The sequence below is a fragment of the Cataglyphis hispanica genome, chromosome 7, assembly GCF_021464435.1.
Source record: "Cataglyphis hispanica isolate Lineage 1 chromosome 7, ULB_Chis1_1.0, whole genome shotgun sequence".
Taxonomy (NCBI): domain Eukaryota; kingdom Metazoa; phylum Arthropoda; class Insecta; order Hymenoptera; family Formicidae; genus Cataglyphis; species Cataglyphis hispanica.
The window spans coordinates 1,904,450-1,924,484 of record NC_065960.1 but is presented as its reverse complement, the minus strand read 5'-3'; the positions used below and the strand labels follow the sequence as shown (position 1 = coordinate 1,924,484).

Genomic DNA, 20,035 nt, shown 5'->3' with positions numbered 1-20,035 from the left:
ACACTGAAAGAATGTAATGATATAATAAATATGTAAATTATAAATATGATGAATGTAATAATATAATGAATATGTAAATTATAAATAACCGTCGACGAGAGATTCAATACATCACGTACTTATCAGTTTGTCATTTGCATTAAAAATCATGTGTTTCAAACTAAAGATGTAAATTAGATGTCTTAAAAATGAAACGTATTGGTATCTTTGTTACAAAGCAAACAGTTTTGCAAATGAATAAATGTATAAATAAATATGAGGAAATGTTATGTAATATGTAAGTAATAAATAAACGACCATCTCGAAATAAGAGATGCAATATAAATACGATGTGTTTAAATTGAGTCGGGTCATACATAGTGTATATCTGTTGCGTCATTAACTCCGTCATGATATGATTTCGTCTCTCCTCTGTTGCAGTGTGCCAAAGTATAGACATAAGAAATAGCGTGGAACAATTCTCAAAACTGGATGGATGCCGGGTGGTCGAGGGCTTCGTACAAATTCTCCTGATCGACCGGGCTGAGCAGTCGGCTTATGCCAACATCAGTTTTCCCGATCTCGTCGAAATCACTGGATACCTTATTTTATATAGGTACAGTTTTTTTTTTTTATCGCAACTATTTGAAAGACGAAGGATTGTCTTTTCCTAAGTTAAATCAAATTTACGGACTACTTTCCATCCGCGTAAATTCATCCTTGATCTCGCTCGCTCGTGTTTCCAGAGTAAGCGGATTAAGGAGCGTCGGTCGTCTGTTTCCCAACTTGACGGTCATTCGCGGACATTCTCTTTTCATTAACTATGCCCTCGTGGCATTCGAGATGATGCATCTTCAGGAAATCGGTCTTCACTCTCTGACCAACATCCTACGCGGATCCGTGCGATTTGAGAAGAATCCGACGCTCTGTTACGTCGATACCATCGACTGGGACATCATCGCTAAAGCTGGCAAAGGAGAGCACGTCATATCGGTAAGCTCCTTTTTTTATCTGTGACGTAACGCCTGAACTAGAACATGGAATTCTTTATGTAGGAAATCGACGGTTTAAATGAATCTATTTAAACCCAGGAATAATGCTTCTATTTTTCGCTCAACATGAATCCGATTTTACTCTATATTTTACGCTCTGTATTTGCACGAGTGAACGAGTTGACCGACATTTAGCGAGAGTTTAAATCGCGCGACGCGGTATATGGTCCATGGATGGCCCACCAATCGTCCGTCGTTTAGATTTATTTCGAAAGAATTACGCGCGACTATATTTTTCCACCACGATATTTCGATTCCGCGCGGATGTAATATCTATCGTATGGGCGCGATTCGACACGCTTCGCGGCGCGAAGCGATGCGGCGCGATATCTCTTGTCGGCGAATTGTTGAGAAGCAAGAAATCCGAAACGGAAGCGGATGAGAATTACTTCTTCATTCACTTCTTACAACGTGTTGTGGAAACGCGAGTTAACCAAGTTACGACGCGATGCTTCGCTATGAACATGAATATACAGGGTGTCCCATATAAACAGGATATACTATCGTATCGGTGTTACCGTATTCCTCGTAAAAAATAAGCATTTATTTCCTTTGGAAAAATAATCAGAAATATTTTCGAGATATCTCATTTTTTAATATGTGTATATATATGTATATATGTATAATACAGTGCTCTTGCTGTTTCTCGATTCTTCGTGTAAATAATTCTACGTGCAAAAATTTTTTAGTAATTATGTTATAATTACTAAAAATATGTTATAATTAGATTTGATATATTTACATATTTATAATGTACTTTTAACGAAGAAATTTTATCCGAGTCGACATAAAACAAATTCCCTTAGTGAATGTGGTTTCTGATTCTGATGTAAACAAAATAGTTGCAGTTTTTTATTTCTTCTTATCACATATTCCTGTGCTTAATTATCCTCTGCGAATACTCTGCAAATAATATTTTGAGTTTTGCAATAAGAATGATATGGAAAATGAGATATCTCGAAAACGATATATTTTTGATGAATGTTGACAAAGAAAAATGTATGTAGGTAGAATCCTATCTACATCAGACATCCCGTGTATTTTCCAAAGTGATTAAATCATTATATTGTACTGCAGTAAAGCCATGTAACGAGTGCATATCTACGATCAAATTACATGCAAATAATTTGATAAGAATTTCGATTGTTTCCAAGTTTTTTTTTTTTTTTTCATTTTATTTACCTTGAAATAATTAAGAGTTCGTGCACTTTGATTTTCGATTAGTCTTTGTATACACGTCCAAACATATTATCATAAGAAACGACAGTGGCATGGATAAAATACGAATCTTTCGCAATGTGTTTTTCGACCTCCGTATCGCCGACAGAATCCTGATTTCTCTCTACGCGTACTTAATTCCGTGCACAACAGCGAAGGAATTTTTCAAGCTCTACTTAAAAAAAAAAAAATTAACACATCTTAATTTTTTTCTCGAGAGGGAAACAAAATATTACATTTTTTAATTAGTTTTTATATCATCATTCGAAAAGAATCTTTATAGAGAAAGATGGAGTATGGAAACAATAATGGCACGAAAGTGATTAGATTTCGATAATATGTGTAAAAAAGAAAAAAAGATAATGCATTCTGCGCTGAATATTCCGGGATACTTTTCGAGTTGATGCAAGAATTAAAAACTTTATAGCTTCTATAGTTACGAGCATTCTTGCTTTTACAACATTATTATGTTTGAAAACTTTTCGCAATTGCGTATCGAGTATGCGAGAAATATCGGGAGAGCGTTGGAAATAAATGTTAAAACTAAATCTCGAGGGAAATCACTATGGAAATTACGTGAGAATAGGCGAATAAATTGCTGTCAGTGAACTCGGTGTAATTTGTTTGCAGGGCAACAAGATAACAAATGGTTGTCCAGTGTGCGAGAAAAGTTGCCCATCAAGGCAGACGAAACCCGACGAGACCCTGTGCTGGAATCGACAACACTGCCAACGAGGTAATTTATTATTATATTATAAGTTATTATATTATTATATTATTGCGATTAACAATAAATGATTTTATTTGCAATGTATTTTCGTCGTATATGATCTCTATTGAATCATTGCAATCGAAATTGCAAACATTGCAGAAACAATAAATTTATTTTCATTTCTTTTTATTTGAATTCTGATTAGAATCCTATTTAAATCCGATGTATATATCGATTTTTTTAAAATCTTGTCTATGTTTGATTAGAAAAAAATTTTTCAAAGCCAATAATTCCTTCTTATAATTTAGTATGTAATTAATGAGAGAGAGAAGCGAAATTAGATATAGCAGCTTCTGATTTTTAAAATGTGAAATAATTTATATCCGCAGTATGCGATGCAAAGTGCGGGGACAACGCTTGCGATATCGATACGGGAGAGTGCTGTCATTCGTCGTGTCTGGGTGGATGCACGGGACCGACGGTCAACGATTGTACTGTCTGCAGGAATGTGATGATCGACGGCAAGGGATGCCAGAACCGTTGTCCGAACGGCAGTTATGAGTTCATGAATCGACGTTGCGTCAGCGAGCAGGAATGCCGGCTAATGCCGAAGCCGCGCGAAGCATTGGACACCACCATCAAGTTGAATCCGTACAAGCCGTTTAATGGCACCTGCGTGATGGAATGCCCAGCCGGCTTCATGGAGAGCGAAGAGAACGATAAGAATTTGTCCTGCCGGCAGTGCGAGGGCCCATGTTTGAAGGAATGTTCCGGCGCGAACGTGGATAGCATCGCGTCGGCGCAAAAGTTACGCGGATGCACGCATATCGCGGGTAGCCTCGAGATACAGATACGCGGCGGCAAGAACATTGTAAAGGAGCTCGAGGACAATTTGAGTACAATCGAGGAGATAGACGGCTATCTGAAGGTCATTCGTAGCTTCCCGCTGATATCCCTCAACTTTTTGAAGAATCTGCGCGTGATACGCGGCAATACGCTCGAGAACAATAAGTACAGCCTCGCGGTGCTCGACAATCAGAATCTTCAGGAGCTCTGGGACTGGAGCACGCATCCAAACATCACCATCATGTCCTCGGCAGGCTCTCCTAAAGTCTTTTTTCATTTCAATCCGAAATTGTGCATGTACAAAATCGACATGCTGCGAGATAAGGCGAAATTGGACAATTTCACCGAGCACGATGTGGCGATCAACAGCAATGGAGACAAGGTCGCGTGCAATGTCACCGAGTTGAGGACCAAGGTCACGAAGAAGACATCTAGGGGTGCCATTATCGAGTGGGAACCCTTTTTGCATCACGACTACCGTTCCCTCTTGGGTTACGTTGTTTATTTCATTGAAGCGCCATATCAAAACGTGACGATGTACGACGGCCGTGATGCTTGCGGTGGCGATGGTTGGCGAGTGGAGGACGTCTCCGCCGAGAGCGCAACGTCACAGTCTCATAACGGCACGCAGCAATCGTATTTAGCTCACATACTCACTCTATTGAAACCATATACTCAATACGCTTACTACGTAAAGACTTACACCATAGCCACCGAGGAATCGGGTGCGCAAAGCAAGGTCATGTACTTTACGACACTGCCAGACGCACCTAGCTCACCTAGGGCTCTGTCGATCTGGAGTAATTCAAGCAGCGAATTGGTTATGTCTTGGTTTCCTCCACTTCATAAAAACGGGAATTTGACGCATTATCGGATCGTCGGTCGTTGGGAGCCGGATGATCCGAATTTCATCGATCAGAGAAACTACTGCGACGAACGTAATTCAAAAGCTACTCTATTCGTTTTGATATAGTGATGTAGCGTATGGGAAATCCTATAAAAAAGTCAAATATATTGTACAATGTGTTTTATAGTTAACTGATCAAATTTTATCAATATATTCTATTAAAAGAAACTAAAAAGATACTTTATAAATAGTGGACCGAAAATATTCTATTATGATCAATATCGCATTAAAAAATACATTAAAAAATTTAGTTCAGTGAATGACAAACTAATCTCGATAAATTCTTGTCACGAATTGATTCTTATGATACATTTTTGCTTTTATCGCAGATAAAAAGTTCTTTGCGCTGCATACAAAAAATTATTTTTATTTTTTACAGCTATGTCGTTGCCCGAGAAGAAACCAATGTCTGTCATAGCGGAGGAAGAAAGGAAACGTGCCGAGGAAGAGAAGGAATTGGTGAAATCACCCGAGACTGCTTCGTGTGGCTGTGCAGATCGAGAAACGACGGATCAATCGATGCGTGAAAAGGAAGTTTCCAGTTCGATCGCCTTCGAGAATGCGTTGCACAATCAGGTTTATATAAAACGAATAAATGCGCGTAGAAGACGCGATGTCACGAGCGAAAAGTCGATAGCGGAATTAGCCAAAGATTCTTCTAGTCACGATCAACAGGTAAGATTAACAAAATTTTAAATTTACTTTCAAAATCTTGATTTGAGTTTATTGTTAATTATATAAATAAATATAAAAATATAATGAAATAAATTTTATGCATTAAATTTATATTTGGTAAAAGCATTTTTTGAAAACTATTTATATGATACGAAATATTACTATATCTCATACTATAAACTGATAAAAGTTAATAAAATTTAGTAAAAATAGCAGTAGAAATATCAATAGAAAGTAAATCAGGAAATAATATATAATTGTTTACATTGTACATTTTTGTATGTTTAGGACAAGGAGAATACTAATGATAAAATGGAGAATGGCACGTACATAATATTCGAGCGATTGATACCAAGTACAAATCTTAGTGTTGTGATGAAAAATCTGCGGCACTTCGCCGCGTACAACATCGAGGTTCAAGCTTGCAGAGAACGAGTTGAGAACGAGGATGTATTGAAGAAGAACAATTGCTCAACGAAGAGCATGAAAACTTATCGTACATTAGCTATGGAGAGCGCGGATAATATTCCACCAAACACTTTCAAGCTAAGTATTTCTGGCGGAAATAACAGTCTCACTATGGTTACGTTATATTGGGACGAGCCGCTTCAACCCAATGGCCTAATCGTCACGTACCAGATAGAGTACAAAAGAGTAGATATAAAAAATGTGAGTAACGTATCTTTTAGTTGTTATTATGACCTAAATAAAAATGTTACAAGCGACAAATATATATTGAGAGAGACAGAGAGGAGATAATTTAATTTAAAAGAGTTTCTTTTGTATGAAAATTTCTAATTATAATTTACAAAATGACATATATGTATTCGCATATATGTTGCTGTCATCTAAATCATAATACAATCTTTCTTTCCTGTATTGTACAGATAAAAACAACGGTGGTGTGCATCACAAGACGCGATTTTGCCAACGCAGGTAATTCGTATATCTTGAAAGACCTTCCTGCTGGGAATTACTCTGTGAAAGTTCGAGCTACCAGTTTAGCTGGCTACGGCGCGTACACCGAAGTGAAATATTTTTATATAGAAGAATACGGCGTGCTGAATACATTCTGGATTTTCTTCTCGTTAATACTGGCTCTTGTTGTGCTACCGAGTTCTCTTCTCGTATTTTACATATTTAAAAAGAAATCGTTGCAGAATACATCTAGTATGAAAATTATTGCGACGGTGAACCCAGAATACGTGAGCACAGGTTACGTGCCGGACAAATGGGAAATGCCCCGAAAGAAAATACAGTTAATACGTGAACTAGGGAATGGTTCTTTTGGCATGGTATACGAGGGATTAGCCAAAGATGTCATCAAAGATGAACCGGAAGTTCGATGCGCTGTGAAAACTGTAAACGAAAACGCAACCGATCGTGAACGGATAGAATTTCTTAACGAAGCTTCCGTCATGAAGTAAGAAGGGATTAATTGCTTCCTTAATTGAATGTATTATTATCTTTTTTAACTTACTTGATTTATATCTTTCTCTGTTGAAGGGCTTTCAATACTCACCATGTAGTCAAATTGCTGGGTGTAGTGTCGCAAGGCCAACCTCCGTTGGTAGTTATGGAATTGATGGTGAACGGTGATCTAAAAACATATTTAAGGAGTCACCGACCGGATGTTTGCGAACACTCTAAACAACCACCCACATTGAGAGATATCTTACAAATGGCAGTCGAAATTGCGGATGGCATGTCTTATCTTGCAGCGAAGAAATTTGTTCACAGAGATCTGGCTGCTCGTAATTGCATGGTAGCCGAAGATCTTACTGTGAAGATCGGTGACTTTGGCATGACAAGGGATATATATGAAACTGATTACTATAGAAAAGGATCCAAAGGGCTGTTGCCTGTTAGATGGATGGCGCCAGAAAGTTTAAAAGATGGTGTATTTACCAGTTTCTCCGACGTTTGGAGCTACGGAGTTGTTCTATGGGAAATGGTGACATTAGCTTCGCAACCATATCAAGGCTTATCAAATGATCAGGTGAGTACGAATTCTCTTATCTTAAAATCTTTACTTATTAGATACATTTTTCTAAATTATTATGTTTTAGGTACTGCGTTATGTAATTGAAGGAGGGGTTATGGAACGACCAGAAAATTGTCCCGATTCATTATATAGTTTGATGAGGCGTACCTGGAATCATAGAGCCACAAGAAGACCTACCTTTATAGACATTGAGACGCTGTTATTGCAAGAAGTTCATATAGAAGACTTTGAGAATGTTAGCTTTTACCATAGTCCAGAGGGGATCGAAGCTCGAAATCAAAATATTTCACATTCACCGCAAAATGACCAGTAAGAATAGCTTAATCTTGCAAAATCATTTAACAATTTGCTTTGTTACATATTGAAATATAATTGTAAATATATATATATATATATATATATATATATATATATATATATATAATTTTATTAATTTTTTAAACAGAGATTTAGAAATGGTTGCTCTACAAAACTTGCGGGATGAAGAAATTGAGAGAGGAGAAGATTCGCCATTGCGTCAAGATTTTGGTGACTTTGCAAGTTTTGAACCTTGCAGTATTAAAAATAACTTGAGTCCTCGATATGGAACGGATTCTTACGGTGAAACATCTACTTCCAATTTTCATGATATGAATTCTTCAAAAGTACCTAAAGCTGGGTTCGATGAATTTGTCTCTGGAGATTCGCTCGTATCTAGTAAGGATACATTGAATTCGCCTTTCGTGGAAGGCAGCCTTAAATCAGTCAGAAGCTCGCCTTTTATATATAAGAAAAGTACATCCCGCAGTAACGTAAGTCAAGGTTCCCTAGCAAAGTCTGGGAGTCCGCAAAGTTTAGTCAAGCGAAATTTTCTTGATAGTCCAAATCTGACTAAGTCTCGGGGCGATCCTGACTACGAAAATCGGAGTCCCGAAACCGTGTCAGCTATCGAAAAGAGGGAGATTACTTCATCGCACATAGAATTTCCATTTGTGGATGTTATGAACATTCAGATTAACGGTGGTAAGAAAGAGAGCAAATGCACGAACGAATATGCGAACAAATCGGGAACATTGAATAATGGTTACATCGGTAACACGACTACGTAGCTTCAATAATATCCCTCGACGCTATCAGCATCCGACGCTAAACAAATCACATATGACAAATATGCGCAATTATATCCTTGGTGAGTATTTCAGCAAAAAGGCAGTGTCTGTGCCAAATTTATGAGCGTACTTTTGAAAGAATCGCATTGAGCAGCGTTTTATATACACGAGAAAAAGATGCTAGTATGTTCTAGAATAACGGAAGTTATAAGTCTATATTTTAAATGTTTAGATATGTAACTAAGAACAGGTCCTAAATGCAGATAAGTGGAGTTTTCTTATACGGGTGTTACCATGTCTTAATTCCGTCTCTCTAAATATAATTAATATTGCTACGCATGTACAGCTAATTACATATATACATATATATATATATATATATATATATAATTTGTTACGCTGCAATGCATGTTGGAAATGGGCAGCGAATATATTTATACCAGATACTGTCTTTTTGAAGTTATCGCTGTAGTGTATGTTAATATAAAAAAATTTAGCTTATTAAAGACACCGTTATTATAAAGTTACAGCTGCGATTTAAAAGCCAGAAACCGTCTCTTCTTGAAATTGGGCCATATATTATTGAGAAACACAGATATATGCGGTTATCAACATGATTTGCTAACAAGCATGTGACAGTCTTTCTCTCTCTCTCTCTCTCTCTCTCTCTCTCTCTCTCTCTCTCTCTTTCCTCATTAACTATCTAGCATGTAAATGTATGTTCAAAGAATTAAACAGGATAATTATTTATATTATAGATTTTCTGTTTAATCTTCAAAGTCGCAAAGTATACTATTTCCATTGTAAGTAATATATTTATACATCAGTTTATTTTTCTGAATTTATGAGAATATAAAATATAATATAAACTAAAATGACAAAAATATTTTATTCACAGTAAAGGGATCACATTTTATAAATTTTGTGAATTACGCTTAGACGCCACTTTGCACGATTTTAGGCTTCGAACTCGTATATAGCAATAGATTCGATATTTATTGGAAAGTATATGCATAGAAAAAGTGATTCAGAATAAGAATCGATTTGGCAAATATATATTACATCTCATTCCTCTAATTTATAAATTTCTATTATATTTATGTATTCTACGTTTTAATGTTTTTGACTTTATTGTATCAGTTGATGTAATAATTTTGAATCCATCAATTTCTCTAATTATAGTAGGAGAATTAGAGTAAAGATCTTTCCAAATTGGAAGTAATTTTCAATAGCAAATGTTTAATTGGTTTTGTGATATGATTTGTAAAGAGTTTGTAGTCGATTAGAATTACTTTAATCTGTTACAATTATGGCAAAATTTTAGAGGAAAACAATTAATGCATTTAAGTTTTTGTATATTCGGTATAAATATTATTATATTTAAGTATTTTTTAAAACTGTCATGATGAAATGTTATGCTAATGATATTATTTTTAAGTGAACGACGTTCTCGTTTCTCATTCAGTATATCTAAACAATCTAGCGAATGTAGAAATTCAGAGAAGTATGAAACAAAATGCACTGTACGTTTGAGAAATTTCAGAGTCCATCAAATCACATCGTACTTGACAATGCAAAAGAAATCTATTTATCTATTTCGATGTAACTTTCACCGAATTTAAACCATTTGAATAGCAAGAGGTCAATAAGTACTTTGTCGAAATATCTTTTGTATCGTCATTGTGCTTCATTTTCCAAAATTTTTCCAATGTATCCTGTATATATGACATAGTATATGATTTTGTGTCTATGTGCAAGTACGTGAACTGTTCTATTTCGTGGAGCTGATGCATGAAATTCTCCGCATTGCCTCCGTTTTATCTTCCAAGAAGCGCATTTCATTACCCATATAGATTACTATCTCGATATTCCGTAAAAAGCTTCATCGTGCAATTTTATAGTCATGAGTCTACCAGAGAGTCTCCATATATCTCGTGCAATAGGATCATTTACGCCATTTATGCTCCATAAATAGCATTAGCGGCAAGCACCAACTTACAGAATACCGTTGTTTCTGCGTCGCTCCACGAAATAAACTACGAAATTCCGATGTACACCATACTTTTTAATTAGAGACGAGAGAACATTGACTGTCCTAGTGAGCCCAATGAGAAACAAGATTGATGACGGACGAGAAGATTGAACCCGTGTAATCATTATTGCAATCGCAAGATAAATACTAGCGAACGAATCCTAACATGAATGAGCTAAAAAGAAAGAGTTATTATACGAACAACGCAATGCAATGCAGTTGAGTCTATAGACATAACGAGCCTCTAACACAAGACTGATTAGCTAATCCCATTATTACATCCGTAATCTCTCTTAATAAGTTAAAGGGTGCAAGACAAAATGGTAGAAGTTCCACGTCGTTCCATATCTGCAAACATCTTCCTTTTTGTTGGTTTATTTTGTTTATCATTTTTTTTCATCTACTTTAAAGCGTTTTGAAAATTCACTTCGAGATTTATTAATGCGATCCGCGGTTGTTTCGTTCCTTATAACATCGCGCATTTGGTGCATCATTTGTCGCTTTGATTCGGCGGCTTATCGGAGCATATGCATAAAATAGTATACAGGGTATCTCCGAAGCTATTGCATCATTTTTCGTTATAAATTTCCCAACGAATTTGTATATGTGATTTGGATCAATCTTTTTGATATACTCTAAAACAGAGATTTTTCCTTGGAATTATTTAATTATTGGAATTATTTCCAATATTATTCGCGTTATATTTCTAATAAATCGCAAAACAGATTTCTAATAAATAAGACGAACAAGCCTTTAACATCTGTATTTATTATCTTATTTTCCTAAATTTTATTTTATTATTTAAATTTATTTTCTTTCAAATTTTCATGGAAGTTCATTGTTACAAAAAGATTGAATCCAAACTTGTGAAATTTTAAAGAAACATTGCATTAGTTTCAAGATAGCCTGTATACCAATGTTTCTAAAGTACCAGTGATCTAATAACAAGTACCTAATATAAGTGTAACGTTTTATATAATATCACACATTGGATAAAAGTCACGATGTCGCGCAGAGATTGTACGAGCCCAAGATAATACCGGAAATATTAGAGAAAATTTTGCAAAAGGTGCAAATTTTATAGGATTTGTCGTTGATTCAATTTCTCGTTCTCTTTTTTTGAGAGAGGAGGAAGTATTTCTTTCCGCGTGGTCTTTTTTTTGTCAAACGAAAAATTCTGTTTGTTATTAAAACGTAAGCAGTTAGACATTTGTTTTTATCGCCGTTATTGATGCTCTGATCAAGTATACCGATTATACATCTTAATTTTTGATAAACTAATCAAAAATACATTATCGTGTATCTTGAAGTTTTGCACAACGACGAGCTTTTTTTTATCCCTTCGACGATTTTGTTTGACCAATATAGATATAATCTGTTTCTGTTGTTTATAGAGAGCTGGAATTCTTTTCGAAAGCAAAATGTTTCATGCGAACTTTCAGAACGAAAGATGAGAAATAATCAAGATATATACATACAATTAAACTAAATTCTCCCGAAATTAAGGAACACGATTAATGACACAGATAAGCCGATCGGCCGATGTATCGTAATAATAAGCCTCGCTCGTATTCTGAAGTATTTAGTATAATAACGAAATAAACAAGTTAATGCTTAGACCATGTAATATGTAAGTATCATAAGATCGAAATGTTTCCTATATGGCCGCGAGTCTCCGTATATTGTACGAACTGGCGTGCGATCGCTAATTTTAGGCCTACTATAGCGTGATAGTTCTGTAATATATTAGAGTAATCTCCCTGGGGATTAAGGTAATACATAAGTATCTCTGGAGATTGTGTGTAACTATTATATTAAATGCAGAGAGTAAAGTGTGCCTGTCACCGCATATATTGATCGATTTAATGAATGTGCGAATATATATATATATATATATATATATATATATATATATATATATATAACAAAGATTTAAGAATGTGGCCATGAAAAATAGATTAATGTGCATCTACATCAACGATATAGAAAGAATCGAGAAAAATATCGGGTATAACAGATTATCTAATTTTTCGTTTGTCACAAAAATTAAACGAAGTGCTTGACCGATCGTGAATAAGTAAAAGGTTCTCAACCATTGATCTTAGACTGAACAGTAATTACTCATCCTAAACACCGAGAAGCATAGAATATTCCTCTTATAATGATCCGAGTGCGTTTAATTTATTTTTATTTATCCTGTAAGAAGGTGAACGAATTTGGCGCAGTAACAATTCGAGACATTATTAATTAGTTGATATTTGATGCATTTTTTTGCACTTTAGCAAATATACAAATGACTCAATTCTTTTTGCAATTGATATTGCAATTGATACGCCCGTTATATTTTGAAATCATTACCTACATCTCATGTATATAAAACCTGGGAGATATATCGATCTTATTTAAAAAAATATTTTGAGTTTTTACAACGCGCCCAATATTCCGCTATGCTAATTTTTTTCGTACGGATAAATTATTACCATTTATATTTAATAAAAGAATCTTTCACGTATATAATAAAAAAAAATCGCGAGATTTCTTCTCCCATTATATTGCGACAATAACTATTTTAATTAATATTTCATGTGCCGGTTCTATTTAGAACCTTTCCTATTAATCTTTAATTCTGATTCTGTTCAGAATCTGATTCCTTCTGATTCCTATCGCGCACATTATACTATGTTCACACGCAATTAACGGATAAGATCTCTGATACTATATTATATGCTAATATATTATATAAACTATTTATGTTCCGTTATGTTATATTCAGTCCATTTACTATTTTTCATCTTTTGCAAAATAAATTATTCGATTACATAAACTGCTCAATATTAAATTGCTCAAGTTCTGTAACGATCTAACAGTAAGATATTACCATCTAACGTTGAATCCTGACATAAAATGAATAATTATGGATCATACATTATTATATTGCATAAAAATATAGACAATCGCAGATACTTTTTGTTTCGAATTAATTAACGAAATATTTTGTGCTATTTTACATATTTCATACGATTTTATTTTTATACAACAATAAGCCTTCAGTAAATTTAGACCACGTTGTTAAAATAAAAAGACATTCGAAGCTGATTCCAATTTTTAAAAACTTGAACTGTACTGCGCGTGTCGAGTTAATTAGTATAAAATGCACTTGCTCTTTCGATTGCTGTTTAGATTTTTCAGATTTAATAATCCTCATTTCATAATTTACCTCATTTCTGTGGTCGAGCAAGATACCTTTATTTATAAAATTAGTACACATATTGCTCCTATTTTGTAATTAATTATGCTTTTATAAATTGAAATTTATTCTAAGTTATTTGCAAAATTATTACCGTATTTTTTTTCTGTATATATTCTGAAATTGCGTTAAGACGAGCTTTTTTAATTATATGGAAACATAGAATATATATGAAAAGATGTAATATATTCAAGTTTTATCTATACTTATACTTTTTACGATGTATATTAAGAAAATATTCACAAGAGTGCGAACTTGTTTAATCTGTCAATGTTTCATAAGATTGGATGCTTATATGAAAATTTGTTACTACATAATATGATCGTCAGAAAATTCTTGATATATAAAAAACATAATGTACAGTTTATATATATATATATATATATATATATATATATATATATATATATATATTAGATGTTTAGAATAATTATCATTACGTGTAACATTTCTATGAATTTTTTTTGCGCAGATTTTTGAGTTTAATCATTGATACGTATTATTTTACACCTTGACAGTTTATAATTGTCACAGTGATCAATTTGCAGAGATTTAAAAAAACGAGATATTTTTTATACGCGTTGCCGCAAAATCTTTTCATTTTTCATTAGAATTACGCACACTTTAGCATAGATGTAATAGTGTTCAATCGTTCCTACCAAACATCGATTCTATTTTCTTTTTTTTTTTTAAGACTGTTACACGTGGCAGCTGATATTTGCTGTTAATTATAATATATGTTTTTTGTGCCTATCTGCGTAGCTGCCATTCATAGAATATTTAATTATCTAAATAAATACATATATTTTATCGCTTCACGCATAACACACACGCTATATTATAAAGATTTATTTTCAATAATTAGTATACACAACAGAACGACAAGTTGAAGTTTATTTTGTTTGTGTGGAATGATAATAAACAATTATTACTGCCTTACGTCAGATCGCTATAAAATGTACTATTTGGCGTTGACACTCAATGAAAGCTCAAATGATTAATTTGCGAAAATATAGTGAAAAACGAAGTCTCATCTTGTTAATTTACGATCAGCTGTGATACAGATGTGCAAAGAGGATAAATTGGAAACCTTTCATTTCCGCTAGATGCTTATCGCGCACATTGATTCAACCTCTCGATATTTGTAAATAATAGCGCTTCGTTTAATTTTTTAGCAAAAATGCGTAAATTTTATTCGACATATATATATATATATATATATATTTTTTTTATTTTGGGGCTATGAGACGTGTGTGTGCGTGAATGAGTGTGAGAAATTTTGATGAACAAAAGTGTGTTTATAGTACGTTAAAAATAAGACGCATCGATGCATATTACTCAAGATAAGAGGCGTATGCATTTGTACAGAGCAGAACTTTTCGACAAAGATCGCAAATGTGTAAAATACTTGTCGTCTCGTCGTCTTCATCACAAGATTAATACCGAAGAATATCTTAATGTTGATATATCAAGCTCTGTAGAGCGCCGAATGTGTATGCCGGTTCTTTTTGTCAATGATTATAGTCATTAGACACATATTTATCAGTTCTCGATGCAGCGCGTTAATTAATCGCTCTGCAAAAGGGCGAAAGAGGATACTAGATCAAAGAGAGATTAGCCTAATATTCTCTTTAATAATTGTGCGATGAATACACCACCGCAACGATGTGCGAGCCGTGCGCGCGACGAAATGATGTTACGGTCCAGTTTTGAAATGATGCAAATTTTATAACACGCACGCTAGAGAAAGAATTAATTAATATATTTACAAGTAATATTATTTAATGTAAAGCCAGACATTGAAAGTTTAAAAATCGATTTTTACAGGATGGTTTTCGAAACGCCCGGACTCGCGCATTTCAACATTTTTTTCCAAGTTTTATCGCAAAACGACTCGTACATCTTGGCGATTATTTGACAGATGCATTTAAATATTTCGTGCGCCACAAAACGAGAGGCAAACTATTTTCTTAGAGATTCTTTCGAGTGATGAGCACAAATGTTAGTATATTATCCCTCTTGAGTTTACAAAACAAACAGCCACTGCCGTGATAAAAGAGAATCCTCCGAGAGGAGGTAGAAGAGAAAATAAAAACAAAAAAAAAGATACGCTATGAATAAAAGCACCCTCTTCCACCGCTTCGAGATATCAATATCTCGGAATTGAATCCTCGTGAGATATACGTCATTTTTCGTTATTCTCGCTTCTACGCGACGCAACGCGTATCGCGTAATCACTTGTATAAGTTTGCGCGTCGCCGTCATAGCGTCATTGTCGAGAATAATTTCGCGAGCGATTTTCGCTGTACGGTGCGATAATAGCGTAACGAATTATTATAGCGTTTTTTAGCGAGAGCACTAATGCGATTTTAGCGAGGCATTGTTTCTTTCTAGATTGATTAGAGATAATTTTTATTCGGTCAAATATATATATATATATATATATATATATATATATATATATATATATATCGCCCGAATAAATTATATATATATATATATATAATTTTTATATATATATATATATATATATGGCGCGATAAGATGTGACCTCTGTTCTTATTAAAATAAATTACACCCGCGAGTATGTATATGCGAATGTAAACGATAATAAAGCGCGTGATTAGTTGCAGAACAACATGAATCGAGCACGTATCTCGGAGTGACAAGAGCTGGTCCCAAAGGCACCGCGTGCTGCAGATAATCGTAGTTGTAATTTTTAATTTGTAATTTCGTCATCGAGATATAGGAAAACCCTCGGGCAAGGGTATCGATCCCTGTATATCTTACTCCTCTTCCCTCTCTTCGAAGATATTAACGCGTCTCTTGCCCAGGCGATGCTTGACAAATTTAGACGATATCCGATTATCTCATTAAAAATTGTATTTACTATTATATATATAATTATATGATACACACATGCGCGCTGTATGCAGAGGAAGAAACAGATTTTATTTACCAAATACCAGTTTTTTAATAAAAATCTTTTTGTGAAAGAAATATATCGGACTCATTACTTTACGAAAGAATACCATCATATCTCCTCATCGCACAAATCCGATGAGTTTCTTGTAATAAAATTGATAATTGGATACGTATTAATGGTTTGTCGTATACAAATTTACGATAGCATATGTATGTGTATATATAAATAATTAAAACGGTAAAATAATTAATACTACGAGTTATATATTGTTATTGCGATACAAATAATAACTCGTATTAATTAGTTTACCGTTTTAATTATTTATTTATGCTACTGTAAATTTGCGCATCCAACCAGATTTGCTATTAAAATTGTCTGTTTTTAATTAGAAGGAGCTGCTTCAAGTGAACGGTCATACAAATCGACGATCCATAACATAAGAAGATAACATAATCGCAAATAATCGCATTCGATACGATAATTCGTCCTTCATAGTTTCATGATAATTTGACTCGACATAACTTGGCAAAAGAGGATGACATTTAATTTCTTGATTAACTCCATGTAATCGAGACGTTCCACTTTCACGATGAACTGCAAGTGCTTTTATGCAGTATGAGAAATCGATTATACTATTATATCTCCATTTTTGTCTTGCTCGTGATATTACAACCGATTTCTCACGCGAAGCGCGTCAACGATACTCGCAGGTATTGACAGTACGTGATTTTTTTTAAACCACTTCTGCAGTATTTGTCTTTTTACGCACGATCGTTTGTGGATTCGACGATTTTTTCCCCTTGTTTCTATCATCCTCTTCGCAGATAAAATATTCGATAGATTTTACGTCGCTTAGGAGATTATATCTTTCCAGAGCGAAACGAGAGGCATCCGTTGCTGAAGAAGTGTCACAACCGCGAGAAAACGCCAACTATGAAAGAGAGGTAAACTCGGAGCGCGAGGAAAGGAGTAATGATGATCTTGAAAAGGACGATCAACAAGAGAAATGTAAGATCTCGAAGGAATCCGCGAATTTCAACGTCCAAGAAACAAACGCCGAGAAATCTATCGCCAGTCCTATAGCCAGTCGGCTGAATTTGAACGAAGAATCGGATTATGCGGAGGAAGAGGCGGGTGAAGAGACAGCGAAACAAGAAAGCGATAAAGACGTAGAGACGAGTGATCTGAAGCGTTTAACCCGTGACATCAATGTCGAGAAATATACGGATCAGGATGAGAGATCGAATCTGTACGACGATTACGAGACGAAGGAAGTCGCGAAGCGTGGCGTTCTGGATGGTCCAGCGGATTACGAGGAAGTGGAGGACGATTCACCTGGGACATTGGAAAATACAGTCGCGTTAAAGGAACGAGATGAAGGAGAAAGAGAGACGCGGGAGAATGATTCTCGGGTGAAGAGAGATCAAGCGCTTTCGGAAACGCTTGATAAATCCGAATCGAGCAATTCAGCGAAGCTAGAAGAATCGAAGCTCGCGGAGAGTCCTTTGACGGACAAACTTTCCCATGCCGAATCATCGAAAAACTTTAATCGACGAGCATCGGCGTCCGACGACTCAGCATGCAAGATGAAAGAACCCGCTGGAACGAACGAGATGATTTCAAAATCGAGCAGTTCCACCGAGAACAAGGAACCGGCGAATATAATTACTTCGTTCAACGAAGACGAGTCGAGCGCGGAATATGGGAAGCGGGTGGAGGAGGAGATTCAACGGAAAATCGATTCGATTAAGGAGGAGATCAAACGTGACATCGAGGTGCAGCGACGAATAAAGGATATTGAGAAAAACAACGCCAAGTTCGACGAGTTGCGGGATCAGGAAGAGGACGAGGAGAAACTTGAGGGTGAACCGATCGAAAAGCGCCAGATAAAAAGATCGATACAAGAAATCGTCGCTCCTTCCTCGAAGAGAGACGATAAGAAATGCTGCTTGAAGGGAGAACAACGCGATAAGCTGCAACGTCGGTCCAGCGAGATCGGCAGGCCGGAGACTTTGAAAGAAAGCGAAAAATTGAAAAGACAATCCGCTATTAATCGCGATAAATTTTCCGAAGGACAAGCTCCTTTGAAAGGGCTTTTCAAAAAGAAACGCGAGCGCGTCAGGCAAACTTTCCTAGTAAACAATGATCGGGCAAAGCGAAGAGGTTCGAGAAGTTACACATCGCTATCTGATCGCTCGGCCGCCAGACCGGAAAACGAATTATTGGATATCAATTCTTATCACCATGCGGACGATGGAATGGTAAGGCTCAGCGAAAATCGATAGTAAAACCGAATAATTATTTTCGCGAATCGATTCAGATATACAATAATGCATTATTAAAAGTTAGTATATTAGATTGCACATTTTTTCTTTAAAAATAATCTCAGAATATTTTATACTGGTATAACAAAAAAAAAACGTAACGGTTCTACATAAAAAAAATAAGTCAAAAATTTCATTCTATATTTTCGACTTAAATTTTGTATATAGAATTATATTCATGGGATATACATATATATATATATATATATAAAAAATAAATGACACGAAACTCTATCGCAGCTACAAGCATCTTCGTCCATTGCCGGCGAAGATGAGAGCAACGACGGAGAACAGAGTGCTACAATGGAACGTTCAAATTCCTTGGCGTCTCTCACTGGGAGTTCGCAAGAATTGAGTCCACGTTTAGCGAGAGATTACAAAGAGGCCTTCGGTGGATTGCAGAGTGAGCCTAGCGGTGCTCTCGCTAGATTCAAAAGGATCAAACGCGTACTCGGCGGTCCTGATGCGAAAATTTAAAGTCTCTCATAGGGGATAAAATGAAACGAATCATTCTCTCTTCAGGATATTTCCATGAAATGAAATTATCACGAACAATATAACTTTCCGAATTTTTATCTTCGCGCAGTGAAGAACTAAGTAGGAGTATAAGACATATATAGACTTTTTTTACGAAACGAAATATTTATAGATCTTTACGAGAGAGCAGCATTTGTAATTAGAGAGAGAGAGAGTCTATAGCTTATAATATAGGGTGTAATCACGAGACACTCGGAGAGATTGCGAGTCGATTTAATTAAGTAGCCTAAATGAACGAGATATATATATATATATATATATATATATATATATATATATATATATAAATCCTTGACAAAAGTGGATAACTATGTTATCTACCGCTCTAAATTACTTATAAATTTTTTTCTTTACGCCGGTCGTGTGTATAACACGTCAAAAGATATAAAACGAGTTTTGAATTGCTTCTCTCTTCGGACGCTTCTCTTATACAATCTTAAAATATATTACAAGCTATTTAAAAAACATCTCGCAAAGTAAACAATCT

General features: G+C 35.1%; 2 protein-coding genes across 2 annotated transcripts in view; both read left to right on the top strand.

Moving 5' to 3' along the window:
• The window catches only part of LOC126850892 (insulin-like receptor), a 43,371-nt gene extending 30,018 nt beyond the window's left edge, over positions 1–13,353 (top strand). The window contains exons 3-12 of the mRNA XM_050594335.1: positions 421–595; positions 726–972; positions 2,880–2,985; positions 3,351–4,745; positions 5,094–5,389; positions 5,678–6,058; positions 6,277–6,812; positions 6,896–7,388; positions 7,459–7,703; positions 7,840–13,353. Coding sequence (XP_050450292.1) covers positions 421–595; positions 726–972; positions 2,880–2,985; positions 3,351–4,745; positions 5,094–5,389; positions 5,678–6,058; positions 6,277–6,812; positions 6,896–7,388; positions 7,459–7,703; positions 7,840–8,482 — 4,517 coding nt within the window. The 3' untranslated portion in view covers positions 8,483–13,353. The remainder of the gene's footprint in view (positions 1–420; positions 596–725; positions 973–2,879; positions 2,986–3,350; positions 4,746–5,093; positions 5,390–5,677; positions 6,059–6,276; positions 6,813–6,895; positions 7,389–7,458; positions 7,704–7,839) is intronic.
• A 3,675-nt stretch (positions 13,354–17,028) lies between these two features.
• On the top strand, positions 17,029–19,795 carry LOC126850945 (trichohyalin-like). The gene is made up of 3 exons (XM_050594437.1): positions 17,029–17,397; positions 17,562–18,948; positions 19,252–19,795. The coding sequence occupies exons 1-3, from the start codon at positions 17,303–17,305 to the stop codon at positions 19,486–19,488; spliced, it is 1,719 nt and encodes a 572-aa protein (XP_050450394.1). The 5' UTR covers positions 17,029–17,302; the 3' UTR covers positions 19,489–19,795.
• Positions 19,796–20,035: the final 240 nt, after the last annotated feature.